Genomic DNA, 22,107 nt, shown 5'->3' with positions numbered 1-22,107 from the left:
TCTTCATCCATTTCTCCATTTCTCTATCCATCTACCTACCTCTCCATCTATCCAGTTATTTCTCCATCCATCTACCTACCTCTCCATCTATCCACCTAGTTTCCTGTCACTTTGCCCGGTGTGAGGCTCTGGTGGGGGATCGAGACAGGCTACTGAAAGTAACCTGGCTCCCACTATGTGTGGCTGCTGCTTCCTCTTCCTGCTCCACCTTGGAAGGAAAGGTTAGGCAGTAGATGCACTCATCCCCCCCCATCCCACACCACCCAATTGGAGTCCACCCTTCCTCACTCACCTGCTTGAGACGCTTGATCTCATGTTCCAGTTCAATTTCCCGGGCCTTTGCATTGAATTCGCTCATGCTGGAAGAGGAGCTTCTTCCCCGGCCAGGCCGCTCACAGTCCAGTTTGTAGAGCTGAAGGTGCTCCAGCTCCTTCCTCAGGTCTTCAATGAGCTGCAGGAATGTGGGCCCAAATAGGTCAAGTTCATTTCAATGTATCAAGCACTTATTAAGCACCTACTGTGTTCCTTTCTATCAAGCACTGGGCATAAGACAAAAATCAAGTCCCTGCCTACTTAGGACTTTATGTTCCACAAAACATGGGTAACTCAGTATTACTAGGCTCACAGATTTAGAGATGGATAGAGCCTGAATTTCTTCTCAGCCTCAATTTTCTTACCTGAAAAACAGCAATCACAACACTTACACTACTTACCTCCTAGGGCTGGATCACAGATGAAGAGCTGGAAGAGACCTTATTTTACAGATGAGGAAACTGAGGCAAACAGGTTAAGTGACTTGCCCAGGCTGCCTCTTAAAGCTAGTAAGTGTCTAAGGTGGAATTCTAACCCGGGTTTTCTTGACTCCAAGTGCCCTATACCACAATGTCTCTACTAAATGAGTTTCTTGGGGAGCCCAGGCCTCCAACCCAGATGGCCAAGTCGTGATGCTCTCCTAACTGGACCCCAGCATCCGGTGATCCTGAACGCAGGTGACCCACCTCCTGAGTGGCCTCGCGCTCCTTGTGGTACTCTATCCGGTTCTGCCGCAGCTTGTCCATCATCCGCTTATACAAGTCCATCTCATCCTTGAGCCGGAGGCTGGTGTCTTCCAGCCGGTCAGACATCCTCTGCCGCTCCTGAAATGACCAAGACACCCGCCACCCCATCCATTTAGAGACGGGACGTTGTCAAAGGAAGCGGGGAATGATGTCTGAAGGGATCAGGGAGAGAGCCAGCCAACATCCAAGGAAGCCTGCCCGCCATCCCCAAAGAAACTGAAACTCAAGCGACCCCTCCACCCAGCCCCACCCACCTCTACACCAGATCCTGCTTCCTCTGCACACGAAGCAACTGGCAATCTCCAAAACACCAATGCCAACAGGGAAATATCTGGAAATCAAGGTAATGTAAAAACAGCAACAAAAAAAGGTTAATTAAAAAAAAAGTCTTACCTCATCTAATTTCTCCGTCTGGGACTTTAGACGGGTCACTGTGGTTCTCAGTTCTGTGTTCTCTTCTTCTACCTGTTGTACCCTGAGGGAAGTGGGGGGCAAGGGGACAGAATGAAGAGAAACCAATGTCACTTTCACTCACAGACTCACAACTGCAGAATTTCAACCCAAAACATAAATTCTTTCCTGAAAAAGGCAAAATGCCTAAAACAGCAAATACCTGGCTTTAGGTTTAACGATCTGGCTCTCAGAATCAAAACCACCATTTTCCAATGCTGCGTCTGTGTTCAGTTTCTACAATAAATCACCTCTTCCAGGAAGTTGTCTCTGATTCCATCTCCCCTCTCACCTTCCCCCAGCAGAAAATGCCCTTTCCTGCCTTAGTACTTGCCCTGAATTTGGAGCATTCCCAATCCACTTAACGTGTCCCTTCCTTGGGGTTCTCCTCCGAGGCCTCACTGGTGTATCTCAAAAGCAGTATCAACTCTGGCAGGTATCAGTCAAGCTACGAAGGTTTCCAGGACAGACCAGATCAGAGGATCAGCCTCGATGAATTCTGACAGGTTTATTACCCAGGTGACTGAGGGAGATTTATTTTTTAAAGCCCCAGTAACTTGGGGCAACCATGTATTTTATTAAACTAAGGCTTTGTCAAAAGGAGGTATAATCTGCCCTTGTGAAGTGTGTATACAGACTCACTGATCCTGGAGGTATTAAAGGAATTATATAGGTCATTAAACTCCAGCAAGGCTAGGAACAGTGTCTGACAACCGATCTCTGTATCAACACCCCAGCAGCCTGCATACAGGAGAATTTAATTTTTAAAATGCCTGTTGAATTAAAATGGTGGACGGTTGGATTTAACTCTCTCTGTAGCAACTGTGGCTGTATTTATTTAGACATAGGGACTTTTTGTTAGAGTTGCTCGGTTCCCCAAATGTCCAATCTTCAACCCAAAATACTGTTAGGTTCTCGGAAGACAATTAAGTGAAACTGACCTACAGGGAGTGACGGAGGCTGTCACTTTCCATTTGGGTAGTTAATAGTCTAATTCTGCCCACTGTTCTTCACTCTAGGACCAAGCAAAATGAGTCCAATTCCCCTTATTCCAGGATCTCCCACATGCCCCTTGAGCTCTCTCTTCTCCATGCTAAACAACCCCAGTTCCTTCTACTGATGACCTTCATGGCCTGTGAAGGTCGTTGGTGCCCTCCGACATCCTGATTGTTCTTCCAGGGATAAGCTTCAGCTTATCAACATCCTTCTTCAGTGGTGGACCTAGATGGGACTGTGATGACAGCAGAGTCCATTGGGACCATGACCACCTTCTTCCTAGAAGCTAGGCCTCTCTTAAGATCACAGATACATAAAACTAGCAGGCCATCTAGTCTAACCCCGCATTTTGCAGATGAGGAAATTGAGGCCAGAGTAAATGACTTGTCCAAGACAACACAGGCAATAAGCATCAGATGCATGCTCTGAACCCAGGTTCTTTGACACCAAAGACAGCACACCTTCTTCTGGGCGAAGTCCATGATCATATTAGATTGTTTTTTGGCCAAAGTGGTCATATAAGGCTTTGTGGAAGAGGTGTAAGATGAGCTAAGCATTTTGAAGGATGGCTAAGGAAGAGCGTATCCCTTGAGGGGTGAGAACCTGAGGGGCAGGTGGCCACGTTTGTTCCTCACTATTGGAAGAAGGGGTCATGTACCCATGAGAGCTGGAAGAGGCCCCAGAGTCCGACCCCTTACTTTACAGATGAGGCAAGCCAGTCTCAAAGGTCCCAATGTCACACAAGTAGTAAGTCAAGTCAATCAACAAGCCTATGGAAGCACCTACTATGAAACCTAATACGAAGTACCTACTGTGTGCCAAGGACTATGCCAAGTCCTCTTTTCACCACAGCTCCTCAACGTACTCTGTTCTCTGGAATGATCCTCGGCCTAGGTCTTTTACTGACTTTTAGAAAGGTGCAAGCAGACTCTGACCTTCAAATAGGGTCAGAGCCTGACCGCCACATTGGCTGCCATGACTCCTGTAGGGCATTTCCTCTCAAATTTCAATTCCCCCTCTTCTCAGCAGCTGCTGCTCCAAGCACGACCAAGGCCACGGCTACAACTGTAGGTCACAGTGGTACAAGAGAACTTCAGAGGCAGCTAGGTAGCTTGGTGGACAGAGCACCTGGCCTGGAGTCAGCAAGACTTGAATTCAAATCTGGCCTCTTATACTTCCTAGCTGTGTGACCCTGGGCAAGTCACTTAACCTGGTCTGCCTCAGTTTCCCTGTCTGTAAAATGGGCTGGAGAAGGAAATGACAAACCACTCCAGTATCTGCCAAGAAAACCCCAAACGGGGTCATGAAGAGTCAAACAAGACTGAAGTAACAGAACAATAACAACAGCTTCATCTGTAAAATGAGGATACTCATGGGCAAAGACCTTCACAACTAACTGGGTTCCGGCCAACCGTCCCAGGCCGATGTCGCGTCACTCCTTTTGTGCGTTCCACGTTCTTGCCAATCTGGACACCTTACTTTGGCTTGAACCCAGCACTCAGCAGATGCTACATAAATGTTGTTGCTATCAGAGACGGAAGGGAAGGTGAGGTAGGAGAGAAGACTTCCTTCCACTCTCTGGGGTCCAACGTCCAATGCACCTGCTGCTGGCTTCTCTCCTCCACCTCTCTGCATCCTCTTTTTGCTTACCTCGCCCTTTCCCTATCACCTGCCAAACAGTAGACCAGACTGCTCTGGAGACGTGGTCAAGGAAAAGAGTATTGGCTTCAGAGCTGGTTGACCTGGGTTCAAATCCTGCCTCTCATGCTTACGACCTCTGGACCTCAGGCAGGGGACTTTCCTTATCTGGGCCTCTACTGGAAGATGAGTTGCCTTAAATGACCCAAGGTCCCTGACCACTCTCAAGCCAATGCTCCTATGACAGATGGGCTGATAGGTCTGCACATCAAACCCTAGAATGCAGACATCACCGAAGTCTCTACTCGTTTAATAAAATCAGCAGCCACAGCCCAGAGAGGGGAGTTCCTCTGCCCACAGATACACAGCGAGTCAGTAGCCATGCTGGGAGCAAAGCTATGGCCTTCTGTTCTCAGCTCAGAGCTCTCCTGGGCATCGCTGCCTCCTACCAAGAGGACAGGAGGGAGCAGCCAGGTATGAGGGATTAAGAACATTAACAGCAACTCTTAGAAACCAGCCTCCAGAGTGGAAATTAAAAATAGGATCTGGGTTGTCAAAGTAAATAAACAAACCCACTAGTCCCCAGGGGGACAATTTGCACTCGACGCCTGGGGGACATCAGAGAGACTGCTCTCTAATGTGAAATCCTGGTCCACAATAACTGTTTCCCCAGAGGCGTTATGGCAGGACCCAGTGGATGGAGAGTGGGACTTAGGAAGACCTGGGTTCGAATCCCACTTCTGACACTTCTTCCTAGCTGTGTGATGCTGTGGGAATCACTTAACCAATGACTCATGAAGGTTCACTTAGCTCGGACTCGTCAGAGTTGGGATTTAAACCCAGGTCCTCAACTCTAAATGTTTCTTCCACTGTGCCATGCCAAGGTCAAGTGGTTTTTCCATCAAAAAAGCATTAGCTCTTTTTTTACATCATTATTCTTGGGATTTTTCTGGTCTGCAACATGGCTAATATGTAAATAATTTGCATGAATGCATATGATTAACCCAAATCAAATTGCCTGCCTTCCCAAGGAGGGGGAAGGAAAGGGAGGGAGGGAGAGAATTTGGGACTCAAAATTTGTTTTTTAAATGTTAAAGCTTCTTGTTTACATGTAATTGAGAATTTTTTTTAAAAGTATTAACTTTTTGTATTTATATACTCAAATGTACACACACACACACACACACACACACACACACACACACACACATACACTCAATTTTATTTCCTTGTTTGCAAAAGAAACGACCTAAAAAACCATTTAACTCTCTGCATGATGTGACCACATCATCTTAAAAGGATACTTCTAAGAAGGAACACCATTGTTTTTAACTCTTGGTATGTTCAGAACTGAATATGACCACAACTACTTCAAAGTTCTTTTCAACTGAATATTTCAAAAGCCTGAATTCCTCTGACCAATGGAATGAGCCCACCATGACTCCAGTGGGCTCCTTGTCAAACACACTTCCCACCCCCTGCCAGAGATGGGTATGGAATTTGTTTTGCTCGACTACGTAGATTTCTTTGTTTTACGAGGATTTTGTTTTTCTTTTTCAAGGGGGAAGGGGCTGGGGTGACAGTGAGAAAAATACTTTTGTTCACTGAAAAAAATACCAACTTTTCAAGGGTGTTTTGAGGTATTCTTTGGGCTATGGCTGCTTTTTAAATGAAGCCCACACCAGTATGCTGTTCAAATCACCACAATAATTTCTAAAAGCGATTTCTGCAGCAGGATCCTCGTTCAGGGCCATGGTCGGAACCCAGGCCTGGGGATTCTAACAGGGAGCTCTTTGCATGGTGGTGATTACCTCTTGAGTAATGAGGAAGCAGCCCTGGCCCTGGACGCTGGCCACTCTGCCTGGCATCCCTAAAGGAGGAGCAGGTCTGGAAGGGCTGAGGTGGTCTTTGCCGACATCAATCAGACCACCCAGGGGCCAGACAAGCTTTGGAGGCTTGAGCATGGGAGGACAGAAAAGAGACTCCAGACCATCCTTTGTGCAGAAGTCTAAAGCCTGCTCTTTTCAGCATCAAAGGCAGCCCACAGAGCTGGAGCCCCAGGCAGCTGCTAGATCTCTTCAGAAGGTCTGCTCTCCTAATATCCCGCCCGGGGGAACCACAGAACATTAGTACTGGGGGATCATCTGGCCCCGGCCCCCTCATTTGAAACATGAGGAAATGAAAACCCAGAGAATGGAGGAGACTCCATCAAGGTCCCACTCCAAGAAGGCCTGTCCTCAACAAGCCATAAAGGGCTTGTTTTACAGATGAGGAGATCGAGGCAGGCAGAGGGGTTATGTGACTTGCTCAGGGCCATATAACTAATGAGTGTTTGAGGCAGGATTTGAACTCAGGTCCAAGGCTCTCAACTCCCTTCCCAACCACACTCCCTTTCTAGTGGGAGTGCTGAGAAGAAGCATGCCGTGGTGGATAGTGCTGGACTTTGTGCCAGAAACAGCCAAGTTCAAATCCCCCCCCCCACTTATTAGCTATGCGATCTGGGGCAAGTCACCAGGCCCCCCCCCCGAGCCTCAGTTTCCTCATCTGAAAAACATTGTCCTCCAAGGTCCAATATAGCTTTAAATCTAACATCCCATGCCATTCTCAATCTAATAAACATTTATTAAGCACTTTCTATGTGCCAAGCACTGTGCTAAGCTCTGGGGACACAAAGAGAGTTTGTAAAAGTCAGTCGCTGCCCTCAAGGAGCTTACAGTCTAACAGAGCAGACAACATGAAAACCAACATAAAAAGCAAGCTCTACACAGGATACATCGGAGATACTTAGCAAAAGGAAGCCACTGGAATTAAGAGGGGCTGGGGAAGGCGTCCTGTAGGAGGTGGGGTTTTAGTTAGGACTTAAAGGAAGCCGGGGAGTCAGGGAAGCAGTCAGTGTGGAAGAGGGAGTGCCCCGAGCCAAGAGATGGTGGGGCTTGCTGGTAGAAGAGCCAGGGGGCCGGTGTCCCTGGATCAGGGGGAAGGGGGGGTTAAAAGACATCCCACACCTGCCCTGCAGACATATTTTCCTGATTTAAATCGGTCTCTGGTTTCTTTTAGGTCCTTGGGCTTCATCTATACAACCAAGCTCAGCAGTAGAGAAAGCCCCGGGCTGAGAGTGAGACGAGCATCATATGGGCTCTGCCCCTAATGGACCTGAGTGCCCCTAAGAAAGTCATTTCCCAAGCTCTAAAATGGGGATACTACCTGTTTCTTCTTAACTTACAGGGACAGGGCGAGGATTCACTGGATCACAAATGTAAAAGGTTTTTTAAGTTCTTCTAGGAATTCTTATCACAAATAGAATGTAAGCTCTAAAGTCTTGGTCTTCTCATCTGTAAAATGGAGCTAATACATATGGGAACTACCTCACCAGGTCATCATCAGGTCAAATGGGTGTAAAGTTTTTCATCACTGTATCAACGGTACTATTATTTTCACCTGATATTCAAAATATCATCCATGGCACTGACAGGCCATAGATTCACTGAAACCCAGAAAGTGAGTGAGACACACACCTTGTGTTTAGCAGCTCGATCTCGGTGCTCTTCTCCTTCTCGAGTTTGCTGAATAACTCCCGATGCCGTCTGATCTCCTCCTCCAGGGTCTGCTCCGCCATCGTCTCCTGGTCTTTCATGATCTCTTCCAGCTCATGTACCCTGCGGAGAGGCAACCACTGGGGTTAAACAGGTCTTCTGCCATCAATATTCTATCTACCACTCTCTTGTTATAATCCCTCAGTGACTGGGGGGAATTATCTGGACCTTGACTCCCCCAGCAGCTCAGATCCTCCCCGTCCCCAGCAGCCCAGATCCTCCCCTCTCCACCCCTATCCCCATCCCCAGCTGCCCAGATTCTCCCCTCTCCACCCCTAGCCCCGTCCCCAGCGGCCCAGATCCTCCCCTCTCCACAACTATCCCCATCCCCAGCTGCCCAGATTCTCCCCTCTCCACCCCTAGCCCCGTCCCCAGCGGCCCAGATCCTCCCCTCTCCACCCCTATCCCTGTCCCCAGCGGCCCAGATTCTCCCCTCTCCATCCCTATCCCCGTCCCCAGCGGCCCAGATCCTCCCCTCTCCACCCCTATCCCTGTCCCCAGCGGCCCAGATCCTCCCTTCTCCACCCCTATCCGTGCCCCAGCGGCCCAGATCCTCCCCTCTCCATCCCTATCCCCATCCCCAGCAGTCCAGATTCTCCCCTCTCCATTCCTATCCCCGTCCCCAGTGGCCCAGATCCTCCCTTCTTCATCCCTATCCCCATCCCCCGAGGCACAGCGTCCAGCCTGCCCCTTTCCCAGGAAGGGTGGGTGTGTCCATACCTGTGGACAAGCTGAGTGTTCTCTTGTTTCAATTTGCTCTTCAGGTCTCCGTTGGTCAGGCTGTCATTCTCCAGCTCGGTCACCTTTTTCTCCAGGAAGCTCACCTACATACAACAGGAAGAAGTTGGAGTGGGTGGATTTAGGGAACAGAGCATCTAAGGCTTGTGTGTGGCTGAAAAATGCAGGAGGATCACAGGGCCCCACTGCAGAACTGTACAAATGTGTACAACTGTGTGCACACATACATGCATACCTCCTTACCCATCTCCCAGTCAAATACACAGTAGGTACTTAATAAATTTTGACTTCCCCAAGGAAGCCCTGGGGCTTCCAGTGACTTGGGATACACTGTTACAACATCTGTTGCTCCTTTCATTGCGCCCCATTCCTCAATGTAAACAGTTCAGATTCTCTTCATAAACCCTCAATGCCCAGTGAGAAACAAGGGTGCAGATGGAAAGCCCAGCTTGCCCTCACCTTCTCTGTGAGGTCATTATCACAGGAGTCAATGCTGTCCCGGAACAGGTCCTCGGTGCTGCCGTTACTACTGCTGAAATTGCTGCTGTGCATGAGTTGTCTGTGAACATCAAAATGGAAGCTTCTTGAGGGCAGGAATTACTTTGTTCTTCTCTGTGTCTCATCAGGGTTTAGCATAATTAGGGCCTGAGTTCTTCAATCTAGGAAGCTACTTGGCAAGGAAACATCCCCTGCCAACGCCAAGCAGCACCACCTCTACAACTCCCTGGTCTTAGAGCTGTCAGAGGCACTGAGACATTAGACACTTGTCCAAGGTCCCAGACACTTGAACTCATGCCCTCCTGGCCCTGAGGCAAGCTCTTCATCTACTGCTCCATGCTTACAGTTCATGCATGAGGTTGATGGTGGCAGAGGGGGCAGCTGTTATGTGCCCGGAAAGCTTCCCATCCTGACAGGGTAGCCAACTTCAGCTATGGGGGAGGGGGATCTGGGAGTATACCCAATACTTTATTTTTTGGTGAGGCAACTGGGGTTAAGTGACTTGCCTAGGGTCACACAGCTATTTTCAAGTGTCTGAGGCCAGACTGGAACTCAGGTCCTTCTGATTCCAGGGCTGGTGCTCTATTCACTGTGCCACCTAGCTGCACCTGGTAAACCCAGTACTTTGATGGATATGGCCATGGAGGTCTGCAGCCACCAGTCCAATGAGCAGACCAGCTCTGTTGTCCCATTCCTGGAAACTATTCTTCCTTTCCTCATACTTTTATGAACCCAATTAGACTAAGGAACCTCAAAAGACCCTCCACGTTTGGCATCCCAAATAGATATCAATATAGCTGAAGATCCCTTAACCAGAGATCGTGGATTTAGAGGTGGAGAGAACCTTAATGGTCTTCTTGCTCAAAGTCCTCATTCTGACATATGAGAAGATGGAGGGCCAGAAGGGTCCTTCTACTGACACAGGTTCATAGGACAGTCAGTGTTTCAAACACGGTGCTCTATCTCCCACATCATAAGCCTACCATCAGCCTTAAAAAAAGACTCTTTCAGAAAGGCCAAATGGATGGGATGAAAGAACCAGCCTGGGTAGGCAGTGGAATGGAAAGTAATCATCTATTAAGAGAACACTATTCTCTTTTCCTCTTTTTAAAATTCTTTGGCTGTAATGGAAAACCTCCCTGGGTAAGGATATGTTGGGATTATAAAAAATGATACTGATAAAAACTTACTTAAGCAAATAAACCAAAACTAACTTAGTATTTTAAAAGAGAGAACACAAACATGTAAGCCCCTTGAGGGCAGGGGCTACGTAACCCACCGCGTAGGGCCACACTCAGAGTTTGTGATATTTCTGGCCAAGTGTCAACATTCACATGGCTGAGTTTTCTCACTCACGGCTCTTCTAGTCTGGGGGAACTGAATTAAGGCTGGTTTTTTTGTGCAGCTGTCAAGAAAGAAAGGAACAAACTTCTGTTTGAAAGTTATGCTTGGAACATCCCCCGTCACTTAACATCAACTGTTAAGCGTCCAGAGACGCTCACTGCCCAAGGATGGGACAGAGGAGTCAGGGGAGGGAAGAGGGGCTGCCCGGAAGTCACACAGGTAAGTAGAAACAAAACATTAACTCAATCCCAGAGGAACCCACAAAAGGCAGATAGGGTCTTACCGTCCAAATGCTGTGCTAGAGATCTTCCGGTTGGGGCTAGAGGAGAGAAAAGAAGATCAGCCTTGGTCTTAATGCATAATGGAACACAGTATAGCATCAATCACATTCAAAATCAAGGTTTGGGAGGGGGGAAGGTGTCTCACAGATATCACGTTTAAGTCTTAAAACACAGTGAGTAGGGAAAGCTCCCTTCCCTGGTTATTCTGGACTGTATTTGCCACTCTGTTTTCCCACCTCTGAGCCCATGCCTGGCCATTCCCTTCTCATCACAGCACAGGAAAGTCTTGTCCCAACTTTCTTCCTGGTCAACCAGGGCCAGTCAGGCCCTCAGCTACTTACAGATCCCAAGAATCTGTTCCTCAGCAGGTTAAATATTATGATCACAGGTTAGAGGATTGCAGAATTTGTGCTAGAAGGGACCTCAGAGGGCATCTGAGCCAATCCTCTCATTTTACAGAAGAAGCGCGTGATTTGCCCAAGATCACACAGCAATGCTGGGATTCAAATGAAAGTCATCTGACTTCAGAGCCCATGCTCTGCCTAACAAATCCCCTCTTCAGACCCACCGGAGGGACCCAGCTGACCCGCTGGCCAGGCAGACACCACCCCCCATCTGGGCCCAGGATCAGGGAGAGAGCCCATTCCTTTCCTTCACTTTCCTTCAGGTCACAGCTGGCTCCAGAGAAGCCAGAAATCCCCTTGGGGGCCAATGCTCGCTCACCTGTTGGCCTTCAGATTCTTCAGCCTGGCTTCCAAATCATTCAGCAGACTGATTTTCTTACAGCACTGAGAGCAGTAGACATCCAGCAGTTCATTGTTGTAGATATGCCTCGTTTTTCTAGGGGTCTGTCCTGCACTGTTTGTTGGTGGAAAGGAGATAACTTTACTTATCATCTGCCTAATCTAATTGGTCAAAACATCCTCCTGAGCCGAGGTTCCAAGAAAGCCACATGGCCACGATCAAAATAAACAAAATGGTCATGATAAAAATAAACATCAACAATAATTGTAGTACTTCTTAAGTTTGCAAAAGCAAACTTAACAAATGCAAACACACAGTCTGATGTGCCTCTCACAACGCTGTGGGGTGTATATTACAGGTATTATTATTAATATCATAAGCTCCATATTACAGGTGAGGAAATATAATGGCTTGCTAGGTTCACAAAATTAGCAAATGTTTGAGACTGGAGTTGAACTCAGATCTCTGCTGACTCCAAATTCAGTAAGTGCGCTTCAGGAATGTCTGAACTCCCTAGAACTTCCGGGAGCAATTCAATGATTGAAATCCCCCCCGGGTACCGGTTAGATCTAGAATCTGACAATACTCTAGAGGTGGAGAGTGGAAGGGAGTTAAGTAGGCTGATGCCCATTCGAAGGCCAAGGTCTGAGGTCCAAGTGGGGACTCAGGTTCTAGTATTTAACTCTTGCCTCTCGGCAATTTCCCCAGATAAATTTGAACTGGCCTCCTTCCCAGGTATGAAATGGGGGATTTGTGGAGACAGGAAAATACACACCAGTAGCTCACAAAAGCTGTCACACAGAGTCAGGTCTTCCTCTTGTTCCCAACCCCAAGGGAAGAATAGCCACTACTAGGGCAGGGAGACAACCAAGCCGGAGACCCCTGACTTAGTGCCAGGGATATGCTAGTAAATGTCTAACAACCAGCTCTGGAAGGGTGGGAGAAATGTACACTGGACACGCTTCTACATTTAATCTGTCTTACTGCCATTTTCTCCATCACTTTCTTAAATCCAGACAATGAAAAAAAAACCCTCATAAATCAAGCCCTGATTTGCAGGATTACTGACTTTTGAGACGTAAAGGCTGCCACTGAAAACCGAACAGCCAGGGAGAGCTGGCTCAAGCTGACCCCAGCAGGGACCTTCTCAGAGCCAGGTCTCAAATGAAGCAGGATGGTCACTCAGTCGATCAATAAGCACTTAGTAAGCTCTTACTCCAGGCCAGGTGCCGGGCTGCCTCTCCAAGAGCAGCTCTGCCTTACTTCCTTGGTACAGAAGCACCAAGTTGCAGCCCCATGTCTTCTCTGAACCCCAAGCCCTAATCAGGTCCCGTTTCCCACCCCAGAGCCAGAGCCAGAGCAGGTACCTGGAAGACACGGAGGACCCCAGGTCAGAGTAGGCGTTGGTTCTCGTCTCATCATCGGGGCAGGGGCTGCTGGGGTTGAAGTCCACATCGTCCCCTTCCCCGTAGTCTTCAAATTGCTCTTCATTACTGATGAGGGAGGCTGTTGAGTGTGTGGAGAGATCGGATGTCGCAGATGGGTTGGGGATAAATGATCTGGAAGACCAAGAAAAGCCCAGTTGGAAACGCTTCTTCTCACGTTTAAAGGCCTTCCCGATCTGGCTCCAACCCGCCTCTCCAAGCTCACTTCACGTCGCCCGCCCACCCGCCTTGACGCATCCTCTGCTCCAGCCGCACTGGCCTGTCTCGCCGTTTCTCATAAACACCTTCGCTGCCAGCTCTGAGCATGCCTGGAATGTCCTCCCTCCCGTCTCCTCGCTTCTGCCGCTTAGCATCTCAGCTCAAACGCCGCTTCCCAAGGGACTTTCCCGATCCCTCTTCTCCTCAGCCCCATCTGTGCTAGTGCATGAGGGACTGGTCTGGACTGAGTTCAGAGTCGAATGTGGCTGTGTGACCCTAGGAAATTCACTGACCTGCCCAGGGTCACACAGTCTCACACAAGCACAAGACTCAGAGAGGGGAAGCAACTTGTCCAAGGTCACACAGGTAATAAGTAGAAGAGCCAGGATTCAAGCCTAGATCTGATTTCACAACCACTGGCTGTCCATTAATGAGCAGCTTGGCTCTTCAGCCTGCCTCCAAATCAGCCGAAGCTGGTGGCATAGTAGATAGAGTCAGGAGGACCTGGGTTCAAATCTGGCCTCAGACGCTCACCAGCTGTATGACCCTGGGCAAGTCACTTAATGTGTCTGCCTCAGTTTCCCCACCTGTAAAATGAATCTCACAGGTGGTTGAAAGGACCCAATGAGATACAAGATAAATGCTTATTCCCCTCCCCTTCGCACTTCTAAGGGGCATCCCCCGCCCTGTCCAGGCACCAGCACTGTTGTCTGCCCATCAGTCCACAACATAAAGGGAAGGAGGAATCCCCCTCAGCTGGGACCTGGCCAGGAAAGGCCGTCATCAGCCGCAGGCGCAGTTCTTCTGGCCCGGACATTGGACTTACTTATCGCCTGGAAGAAAGAGGCCTCCGAGGACCCCGTCCTTCTCCTCTCCCGGACTCATGTCAGATACTTCCAGACTCGGGGCACTGTCAATGGCGCTGTCCATGTCAGATTCATGAAGGACTTCGTGCTGCGCCAGCGTCATGGCCTCGTCCTCGGGAAAGAGGTCGGACTCTCCAAGGGTATTCTCACTATCCACGTAGGCAGGGTCCCGGATCTCGCTGCCCTGGGACACAGAGAGAGACACGCACGGCGCGGATGAGGAGGGAGACCTGGAAGACCGTTAGCTCCGCGGTCCTCTGATGATCTCACGTATAAAACAGGATGGAGGCAACAGATTTGCCTTACAGGAATGCTGCTGTGACACTGGGAAATCACAGTACAATGCAGAGTGCTGGATTTGGAGTTAGCGGCAGGGAGAGCTGGGTTCAAATCCTGCCTTGAGACACTGGGCATGTTGGACTAGATGAACTCTGAGATCCCTTCTAGCTACAAAGCTATGATCCTATCGTCTCACTGAGCCTCAAACCAGCTGTGTGAAGAAGGTGCGACTGTCATCCCTGTTTTACAGATGAGGAAACTGAGACCCAAAAGGTTATAGGATTTGCCAGGCTCAAGTAGCTATCCACAGTGAAGGCAGAATTTGAACCCAGGTCTTCCTGACTACAAAGCCCAGTGATCCACCCATCAACCAAGCACTTATTAACTGGCTACTGGGTGCCAGACACTGGGGATACAAATACAAAGAAAATCCCTTTTCCAATGAGCTTCCATTCCCATGGAGGAGACAAGGGCCTGATAAGCAGTGGGCTAGGATGCTCTCCAAGGTTCTAACTCAAATTATAGGAAAAGAAGCGGGCGAGTGTCAACTCCGCAGCTAGAAAACGAAAACTGAAGCCAGTTATCGGCCAGGTTTGGCTGCAGAAGAAAGTGACCGACGCCAGCTGGAGCTGGCAGCATCATCAGGCACTGAAGGTCCCTTCCGAAGGTGGTGCTTCTGGCTCTCCATCACGGGCACGACGCTGCTGGCCAACAAGAAACACGGACCCAACCACCACAGAAAGTCTTGGTGACAACAGGTACAAGCTTGTGTTCCTTAACAAACCACTTTCCTTACACAACTTCAAGCAACTTGTTAGCTCATTACCCCCAAACAAAATGAGGTTGAGGGTGGGGTGGAAAAATGGGGAAAGACACAAGGGAATGAATGACTTTCAAGGCCCATCCCAGGGAGACAGCTGGCCAGACTAGGCTCAGGCTTCATCACTGTCTTTGAGGAGTCTCAGCAAATTACATTCAACCGACCAAGCACTCATGATCAGGGCAGCTAGGTGGCGCCATAGTGCACACAGCATTGAGCCTGAAGAGTCAGGAAGACTCATCTTCCTGAGTTCAAATCTGGTGTTGGACTTTGACTAGCTGTGTGACCCTGGGCAAGTCACTTCACCCTGTTTGCCTCATTTTTCTCAGCTCCAAGAGAGCCAGGGCCCAGGCCACTCCTCCTCTGGGTGCACTGCTCCCCCAAAATCATTCTAACCTAACCGGGGTCTTCGACTGCACTCACTAAGGTTAAAGTGAGGCTCATACAACTAGGCATCTACGCTTGCAGGAGATGAAGGAAGGGAGAGGAGAAGGTGGAGAGGAGAGAAAAGAAAAAGGCAGAGACAGAGAGACGTGGGGGGAAGAGAGAGGGAAAGAGAGAGAGAGAGAGAAAGAGGAGGAAGGAAAGGAGGAGAAGGTGGAGAGAGAGAAGACTGGAGCAACTTTAGAGGTCATTAAAGTCTAACTCTGTAGCTGGTAACTATCAGAGGCAGATTTGAACCCAGGTCCTTTGACTTCAGAGCCAGGGCTCTTTCTGGACAAACAAAGGACCTTTTTTAAAGCTCTACTTTGGGCGGTCAAGAAGATGATCAAAGCAGTGATAGGACCACTGGAGATACAAAGAAAAGCAAAACCACTGTTCCTGCCTCAACCCCATGCCAATAACTCTGTACATCTATAGTATCCATGAGAGGCGATCTCGGAAGGAGCAGGTGGGATCTGAGCAGCATCCTGAAGGTACACAAGAAGGTACAAGTGGGAAGGACGGCACCATGGGTATTGGCTAAGAGTCTGTGCAAAGGCACCAAGATGGGAGACAGCTCTCATGTGAGGAATAGGAACAAGGCCTAAACGGAGGGTTTCATATTTGATCTTACGGGGAGGAGGAAGCCACTGGAGTTTACTGAGTAGAGGTGGTGGTGACAGGGTCAGATCAAGAAGATCAATGGCACCTGAGTGGCAGACATCCAGAATGGGGAGAGATTTGAGGCAGGGAGCCCAACCTAAAGGTTACCCCAATAATCCAGAAGTGAGGTGATGGGGACCTGGACCAGGTGGCAAACGTGAGTGGAGACAAGGTTTTCTACTACAGACATAGTATCAGGAAATGAGAATGCTATTTAAAAATAAAAATAGCAATAATGCTTTTTTTAGTTTTTTTTAAAAGGATAACTATTACATTTTTCTTCTGCTTCCCTTCCCTGCAAAGTATAAAACTCTTATGCACAGGGATTTGAAACAGAACACAAATGAGGAGGCTGGGCCCATCTAGCTGTCCTTAGGAGGGACAAGTCATCAAGGTTGCATCGATTCCATCTGATGGTACTAAGAGAATGAATATGACAGTTCAGCTGTCATCCACAATGCTTGCAAAACTCTGCAGAACACGCAGGCGACACAGGTCCGGAGTCAGGACTTCAGCTCTGTCCATTCTCAAAGGCGAAGGAAAGCAGAGTCTTTAAATGATAGGCTCAGGAGTCTAACCTCACTTTGTGGCAATGTTCTAGAACGGATGATTAAAAGGGCTGGCCGGCACGCACTTGGAGAAAAAGCAGCTATTACAAGCCAACATGGGCACATCAAAAACAAGTCGTACCAGACTAACCTCTTTTTCTCCTTTGACAGCATTACCACTGCATTAGCAGAACAAGGGAACGCAGTGGAGCTACCTGGATATCAGTAAGGTATCTGGTCAAGTTTCTCACGATTTCCTGATAGATAAGACATGACCCAAAGGCTGGAGGAGAACACAGTAAGGTGGATCCAGAACTTAAATGTCAAGTCTCAAGGAGTGGTGACTTAATGGATAGATATCAAACTGGTGGGAGATCTCTAATGGAACACCACGGGGCTTTTTTCCATGGTCTAGCTCTGTTCCATACCTTCACGAATGACTTCTCTCTATCATTAGGTTGTAAGTTAATCCTCTCCCTTTAATAGATCCTTATATGATATGATTTTAAGACCCCTAACCATGCTGGTCCACTATTTTGGCCATATTCTATCTCATCAATGTCCTTACTAAAATGTGACATCCAGAACTTAATGTAATACTCCATTTGGGTACTGACCATGGTGAAGTCCAGCCTTTGCAGCCTAGAATGGTAGAAAAAGCATGGGATTTAGAGTCACAGGACTTGGTTTCAAATCCTGGTTCTGCCACTTACAGCTCTGCCTGTGGAGGTTTAAAGATGCTCCAGTTCCCTGAAACTGCTCCCTGGTCTGTTTCACTTTTGTTTTTGTATCTCTAACACTGAGCACAATGCCTGACATGAAGTATGTATGCATGAATGAATGAATGAATGAATAGGCATGTGTTACTGTGTAACAAACATTGTAATAAATGCTAGGGATATAAACAGAAAGGTAAGATGGTCCCTGCTCTCTAGAAGTCCACTTGTTAATATGAGGAATGAATATATATACATATATAAAAGAAGGTTTCAGCTGCAAGTAGGCACTTAATAAATACCTGCTGATTAATGCCTCACATAAAGGCATGGGTTGCATGCTTACTAAACTAGCAGACAGCCTCAAGCTGGCAAATTCAGCTAACATGCTGAACGACAGAATCAGGATCTAAAAAGATCTCAATTGGTTCAAATGATGGGCCAAGCGTAATAAGGTTCCATTTAACCCAATTAAATTTCAAGCTCTAAATTTGGGTTGGAAAAAAAAACTACACAAATACAGGAAGAAATAGATGTGGGCAATTTATGTGAAAAGGACCTAGAGGATTTTAGTGAACAACAGGGGTCATGGCAGGCATATGCAATCTTAGAAGACGTCTAGTGTCCAAGATTAGGGAGGCAAACATACGTTAGTAGATAGCATTTATATAGAGCTTTCAGATTTGCAAAGTATTTTATAAATACTATCTCATTTGATCCCCACAATAATCCTGGGAGCTAAGTGCTATCATTATTTCCATTTTATAGATGGGTAAACTGAGGCAAGCAGCAGTCTCAAGTGACTTGTCCAGGGTCACTCAGCTAGCAAGTGTCTGAGGCCAGTCTTCTTCAGTCTTCTTAATGACTCAGTCTTCTTGACTCCTGGCCCAGTACTCTATCCACTTCACTGCTAGCTGCCTCAGTCACAGTTTATAGATAATAGACTCAATAGATTTGGGACTAGAAAGGACCTTAGAGATGATTCTTACATATTCATTTTATAGATGAGGAAAATGGAAGCCCTGAGAGGTAAAGTGACTTGACCAAGACCATACAGACAGTAAGTGGCAAAGCAAGAATTCGAAACCAGGTCCTCTTGATTCCAAATCTCATGCCTTTTCCACCATGCTAGGCTGAAGAGGCCCACTGTACTCCACCCTGGTCAATACCCAAACAGAGTATCGTGTTAAGTTCCGAATGCTACCTTTCAGTAAGGACAATGACAAGATGAAAGTGTCAAAAAGTACCAAAAGAAAGTGACCAGAATGAAGCAGGGAGTAGGGGAGAATCTTAAAATCATGTCACATAAGGATTTATTGAAAGAATAGGATGTTTCACCTGGAAAAGAAAAGACTAAGGGGTTTGGAGTAGAAAGAAAGGAAGGGTGGAAAGGATAGCTACAAGTGAGTGTCTGATGGACTGCTAGGAACTGGGTTCAAGCCCCCACTTCTGACACATACTAGTAGCTAAGTGACTGTATCCTCCCCCCTAAAATATAAGTGCTGTTTAAAAAAAAAAATCATACTGAACTATGCCAGGCCCTCTCAACCTTGAGGCAATGTAAATTAAATTAGTACATAAAGTATTAATTGTTACATATATGGTTATATAAATTATAAATAATTTACATGTTATTATAAAAATATAAATTATATAAGTGATATCATGCATAATATTAATTTACAAAATTCACTAAGTACAGTTATAAAGAGTTACAGCACAAAATAGATAGATAGATAGATAGATAGACAGATAGATAGATAGATAGATAGATAGATAGATAGATAGATAGATAGATAGATAGATAGCCCTAATGTAATTCGTATGGGAAAACAGAAGGAAGGACATCAGGAGAAACTAAGAAACAAGGTGATGAAGGAGGGAAGGGGGGTTCAAATCCTGGCTCTTTTGACTACTTGTGTGATATGGGATCAATTGCTTATTTTCTCTGGGCCTCTGTTTCTCCATCTGTAAAATAACTCCATGACCTCTAAGTTTTCTAAAGCTATGATTCTAAATTTCTTTGAGAGCAGGGACTGGTTTTTGGTTTGTTTATTTTCTAGGAGATATAGATGATAGAACACTGGGCCTGGAGTCCAGAGACCTGAATTCATACTCAGCCTCTGACACTTACTGTCTGTGTGACCCTAGGAAAGTCATTTAACCTGTGTGCCTCAGTTTACTCAACTGTAAAATGGGGATAATTAACAGCCTCCAGGTGTGATAGGGTAGTTGAGAGGATCAAATGAGATAACTGTAGAGCACTTTGTACAGTACCTGGAACATAGTAGGTGCTTAATAAATGCTGAAAGATTCTAATCCTGCCTCAGACTTATGTGACCCTGGGCAAGTCATTTAACCTCTGGGCCTTGGTTTACTCACCATTCAGACAAGTGGTTTGGACTAGATAAAAAGATCCAGAAAGACTAACTGGGAGCCCCTTCACACTTGGCTCTGAGGACAGCAGGATTTGCAAACAATACCAAGAAAAAATTACATATTCACAAGCCTTCAGGTCTTAACAATGATCAGATCTGGATGTATGTACGTATATATATATATATACATATATGTGTGTGTGTGTGTATACATATATATATATATGTATGTATGTATGTATGTATGTATATGCAAGAGTGGGGGAGAAAGAGAGAATAATGGCTGAGCCGGCTGGAAAGGTCCCTGGGGGTATTTTTTCATCGGTACCCACCTCCCAGTGATGGACTCATCACTTCCTGTCCTTTCCCTCCCCCCCACCCCGGTCTGTCTAGGAGGAGAGGGGGGTAACATCATCATCATTATTTATATAGTATTTTAGGTCTCAAAGTGCAGAGAGAGATGTATATTTTGGGACATGGCCAATACAGGAATTTGTTTAGCTTGCCTGGGTATTTCTGTTACCATGATTTTTGCAGAAAAGAAAAAGGATAGGGTGAGAGGTAGAAAAAATAGATTTGTTAACTGAAAGAAATAAAATGAAATTAAAATTAAAAAAAAATCAAGTCCCTAGAGGAGAGGACTTTCCCCATCCCTACATCACATCTGGAAGATAGATTCAGAGCTCTGGGGAATCCAGCAGCTTTAGAAAGAATTTGGGACACCCCCCCCCCATACACACAGGGAGTGGAATGCAGAAATATGGCTGAGGGTGATGCATGCCATTCTTAGTGTGAGAACAGGCTGACTGGCTCGCCGGCAAGGCAGCTCCTATTTCAGGGGTTAGTAGCTGGAACAAAACCTCCCGGGAGGGGGGGGCTCTGCTTGGTGCGATGCACCTGGATCTCCTGTGGCTGGGGGGTGGGAGAGCAGGCTGACAAATCTCTCCAAAGACACAGATTTCCCTAGCTTTCTGATCTCGGTTCTCTCAGATGTCTTCTGGAAGGATTATTTTTTCAATACTCATTTTATGAGATGACAAATTTGATTCCCCAGAAGCAGAGCATCCCTATAAATTCAGCTCTAATCCACCTAGAAACTTTTAAAATATGGGTGGGGGGAGGGAGAGGGGAGAAGAAAAAGAGGAGAGAGAGGGACAGAGAGAAAGAGAGGGAGAGACAAAAGGAGAAGGAAGAGGAGGGAGAAAGAGAAAGAGAGAGGGGTATAGAAAGGGAGAGAGATGGGGAAAGAGAGGGAAGAAAAGAGAGAGAGGGCAGGAAAAGAGAGAAACAGAAACAGAGCATCTTTGGGTGTGGGTCAACATCATCATTTTCAGAATTCTTTAAGCTTTGTAAAGCCCTTTACACATATTACCTCATTTGATCCTCACACGAACCCAGTGAAGTAGGCGCTATCATTCCCATTAGCCCCATTCTACAGATAAGTTTACTGAGGTCCAGAGGTTAAGTGATTTGCCCAGGGACACGGGTGTCCCTGACTCCAGGCCTGGTGCTGTGTGCCGTATGACGCCACCTCAGGCGCCTAATAAATGTTAGCCACGACCTCTTCTCCACAGCATATCAGAGGCAGGCTGTCAGAAGCTCTCTAGACCAACCCATCCCTGAAAAAGAAATCTCTCTCGGCCCAACCAACAGAAGTCTCATTCCAGAAGCCTTTTGCATGATCTCGAGTGAGGGGGAAACCCCTGGCCCCGGCCTCCTTAAGTAGCCAGTCCATCATTCCTTCAGACAGCGCTAAGTGGGAGCAAATTTTCCCTTCCACCAAGCCTAAATCTTCCTCTCCGCAGAGCGCGTTATTTCCTCCCTAGAAGCTGTTTTGAATTCCAAAGCAACCAACTTACAAATAAATATTGGAATGCAGCCAATATTGGGAGGCAAGGGAATGTGGGGGAGAGGTTGGGCGCACAGGGCACCCCTGCCGTGACACACACCTTCTTCTCAAGGGTAAAAAGAAGCCACACACAAACTCCCAGTTTGGTTTCCATGGGGCCCCTTCAGCCCATCCCCTTCCCTCCCCAGGGGCAGGAACAAATCCTCATTAAACTTTACATAATACAGCTAGCACCGATACAGTACTTTACATGAGCTACCTTATTTGGTCCTCACCACAAACTTGGGAAGTAGATGCTATTGTTATCCCCATTTTACGGGTGAGGGAACTGAGACAGACAGAGGTCAAGTGCCTTGCCCAGGGTCACACAACTAGTATAGGTCTCAGGCAGGATTTGAATTTAGGTCTTCTTGACTCCAAGTCTAATACACGATCTGCTAGGTCACCCCTCGGCTGCAAGACATTTCCTGGCATAATGGGTCTCTAGAGCTGCTGGGATACCACTTACAGACATCCCCAACCCCCACTACGGCAGGCAGACCTCTATGACGATAAAGCAAAGGATGCTGGACCCATCCCTGC

At 47.2% G+C, this 22,107-nt stretch overlaps 1 protein-coding gene across 2 annotated transcripts in view; it reads right to left on the bottom strand.

The window, feature by feature from the left end:
• RAB11FIP4 (RAB11 family interacting protein 4) overlaps positions 1–22,107 on the bottom strand; it is a 184,432-nt gene that overhangs the window by 15,422 nt on the left and 146,903 nt on the right. For both annotated transcript variants that reach the window (XM_020963314.2, XM_020963315.2), the window contains 10 exons: positions 13,810–14,033; positions 12,708–12,899; positions 11,320–11,454; positions 10,599–10,634; positions 8,933–9,032; positions 8,456–8,559; positions 7,658–7,798; positions 1,452–1,533; positions 999–1,136; positions 293–451 (listed from right to left, as the gene is read on the bottom strand). In XM_020963314.2, the coding sequence (XP_020818973.1) occupies positions 293–451; positions 999–1,136; positions 1,452–1,533; positions 7,658–7,798; positions 8,456–8,559; positions 8,933–9,032; positions 10,599–10,634; positions 11,320–11,454; positions 12,708–12,899; positions 13,810–14,033 (1,311 nt within the window). The remainder of the gene's footprint in view (positions 1–292; positions 452–998; positions 1,137–1,451; positions 1,534–7,657; positions 7,799–8,455; positions 8,560–8,932; positions 9,033–10,598; positions 10,635–11,319; positions 11,455–12,707; positions 12,900–13,809; positions 14,034–22,107) is intronic.

The sequence above is a fragment of the Phascolarctos cinereus genome, unplaced genomic scaffold (assembly GCF_003287225.1).
Source record: "Phascolarctos cinereus isolate Bilbo 61053 unplaced genomic scaffold, phaCin_HiC Scaffold_5;HRSCAF=322, whole genome shotgun sequence".
Lineage (NCBI taxonomy): Eukaryota > Metazoa > Chordata > Mammalia > Diprotodontia > Phascolarctidae > Phascolarctos > Phascolarctos cinereus.
This window is presented reverse-complemented; position numbering and strand designations above follow the sequence as displayed.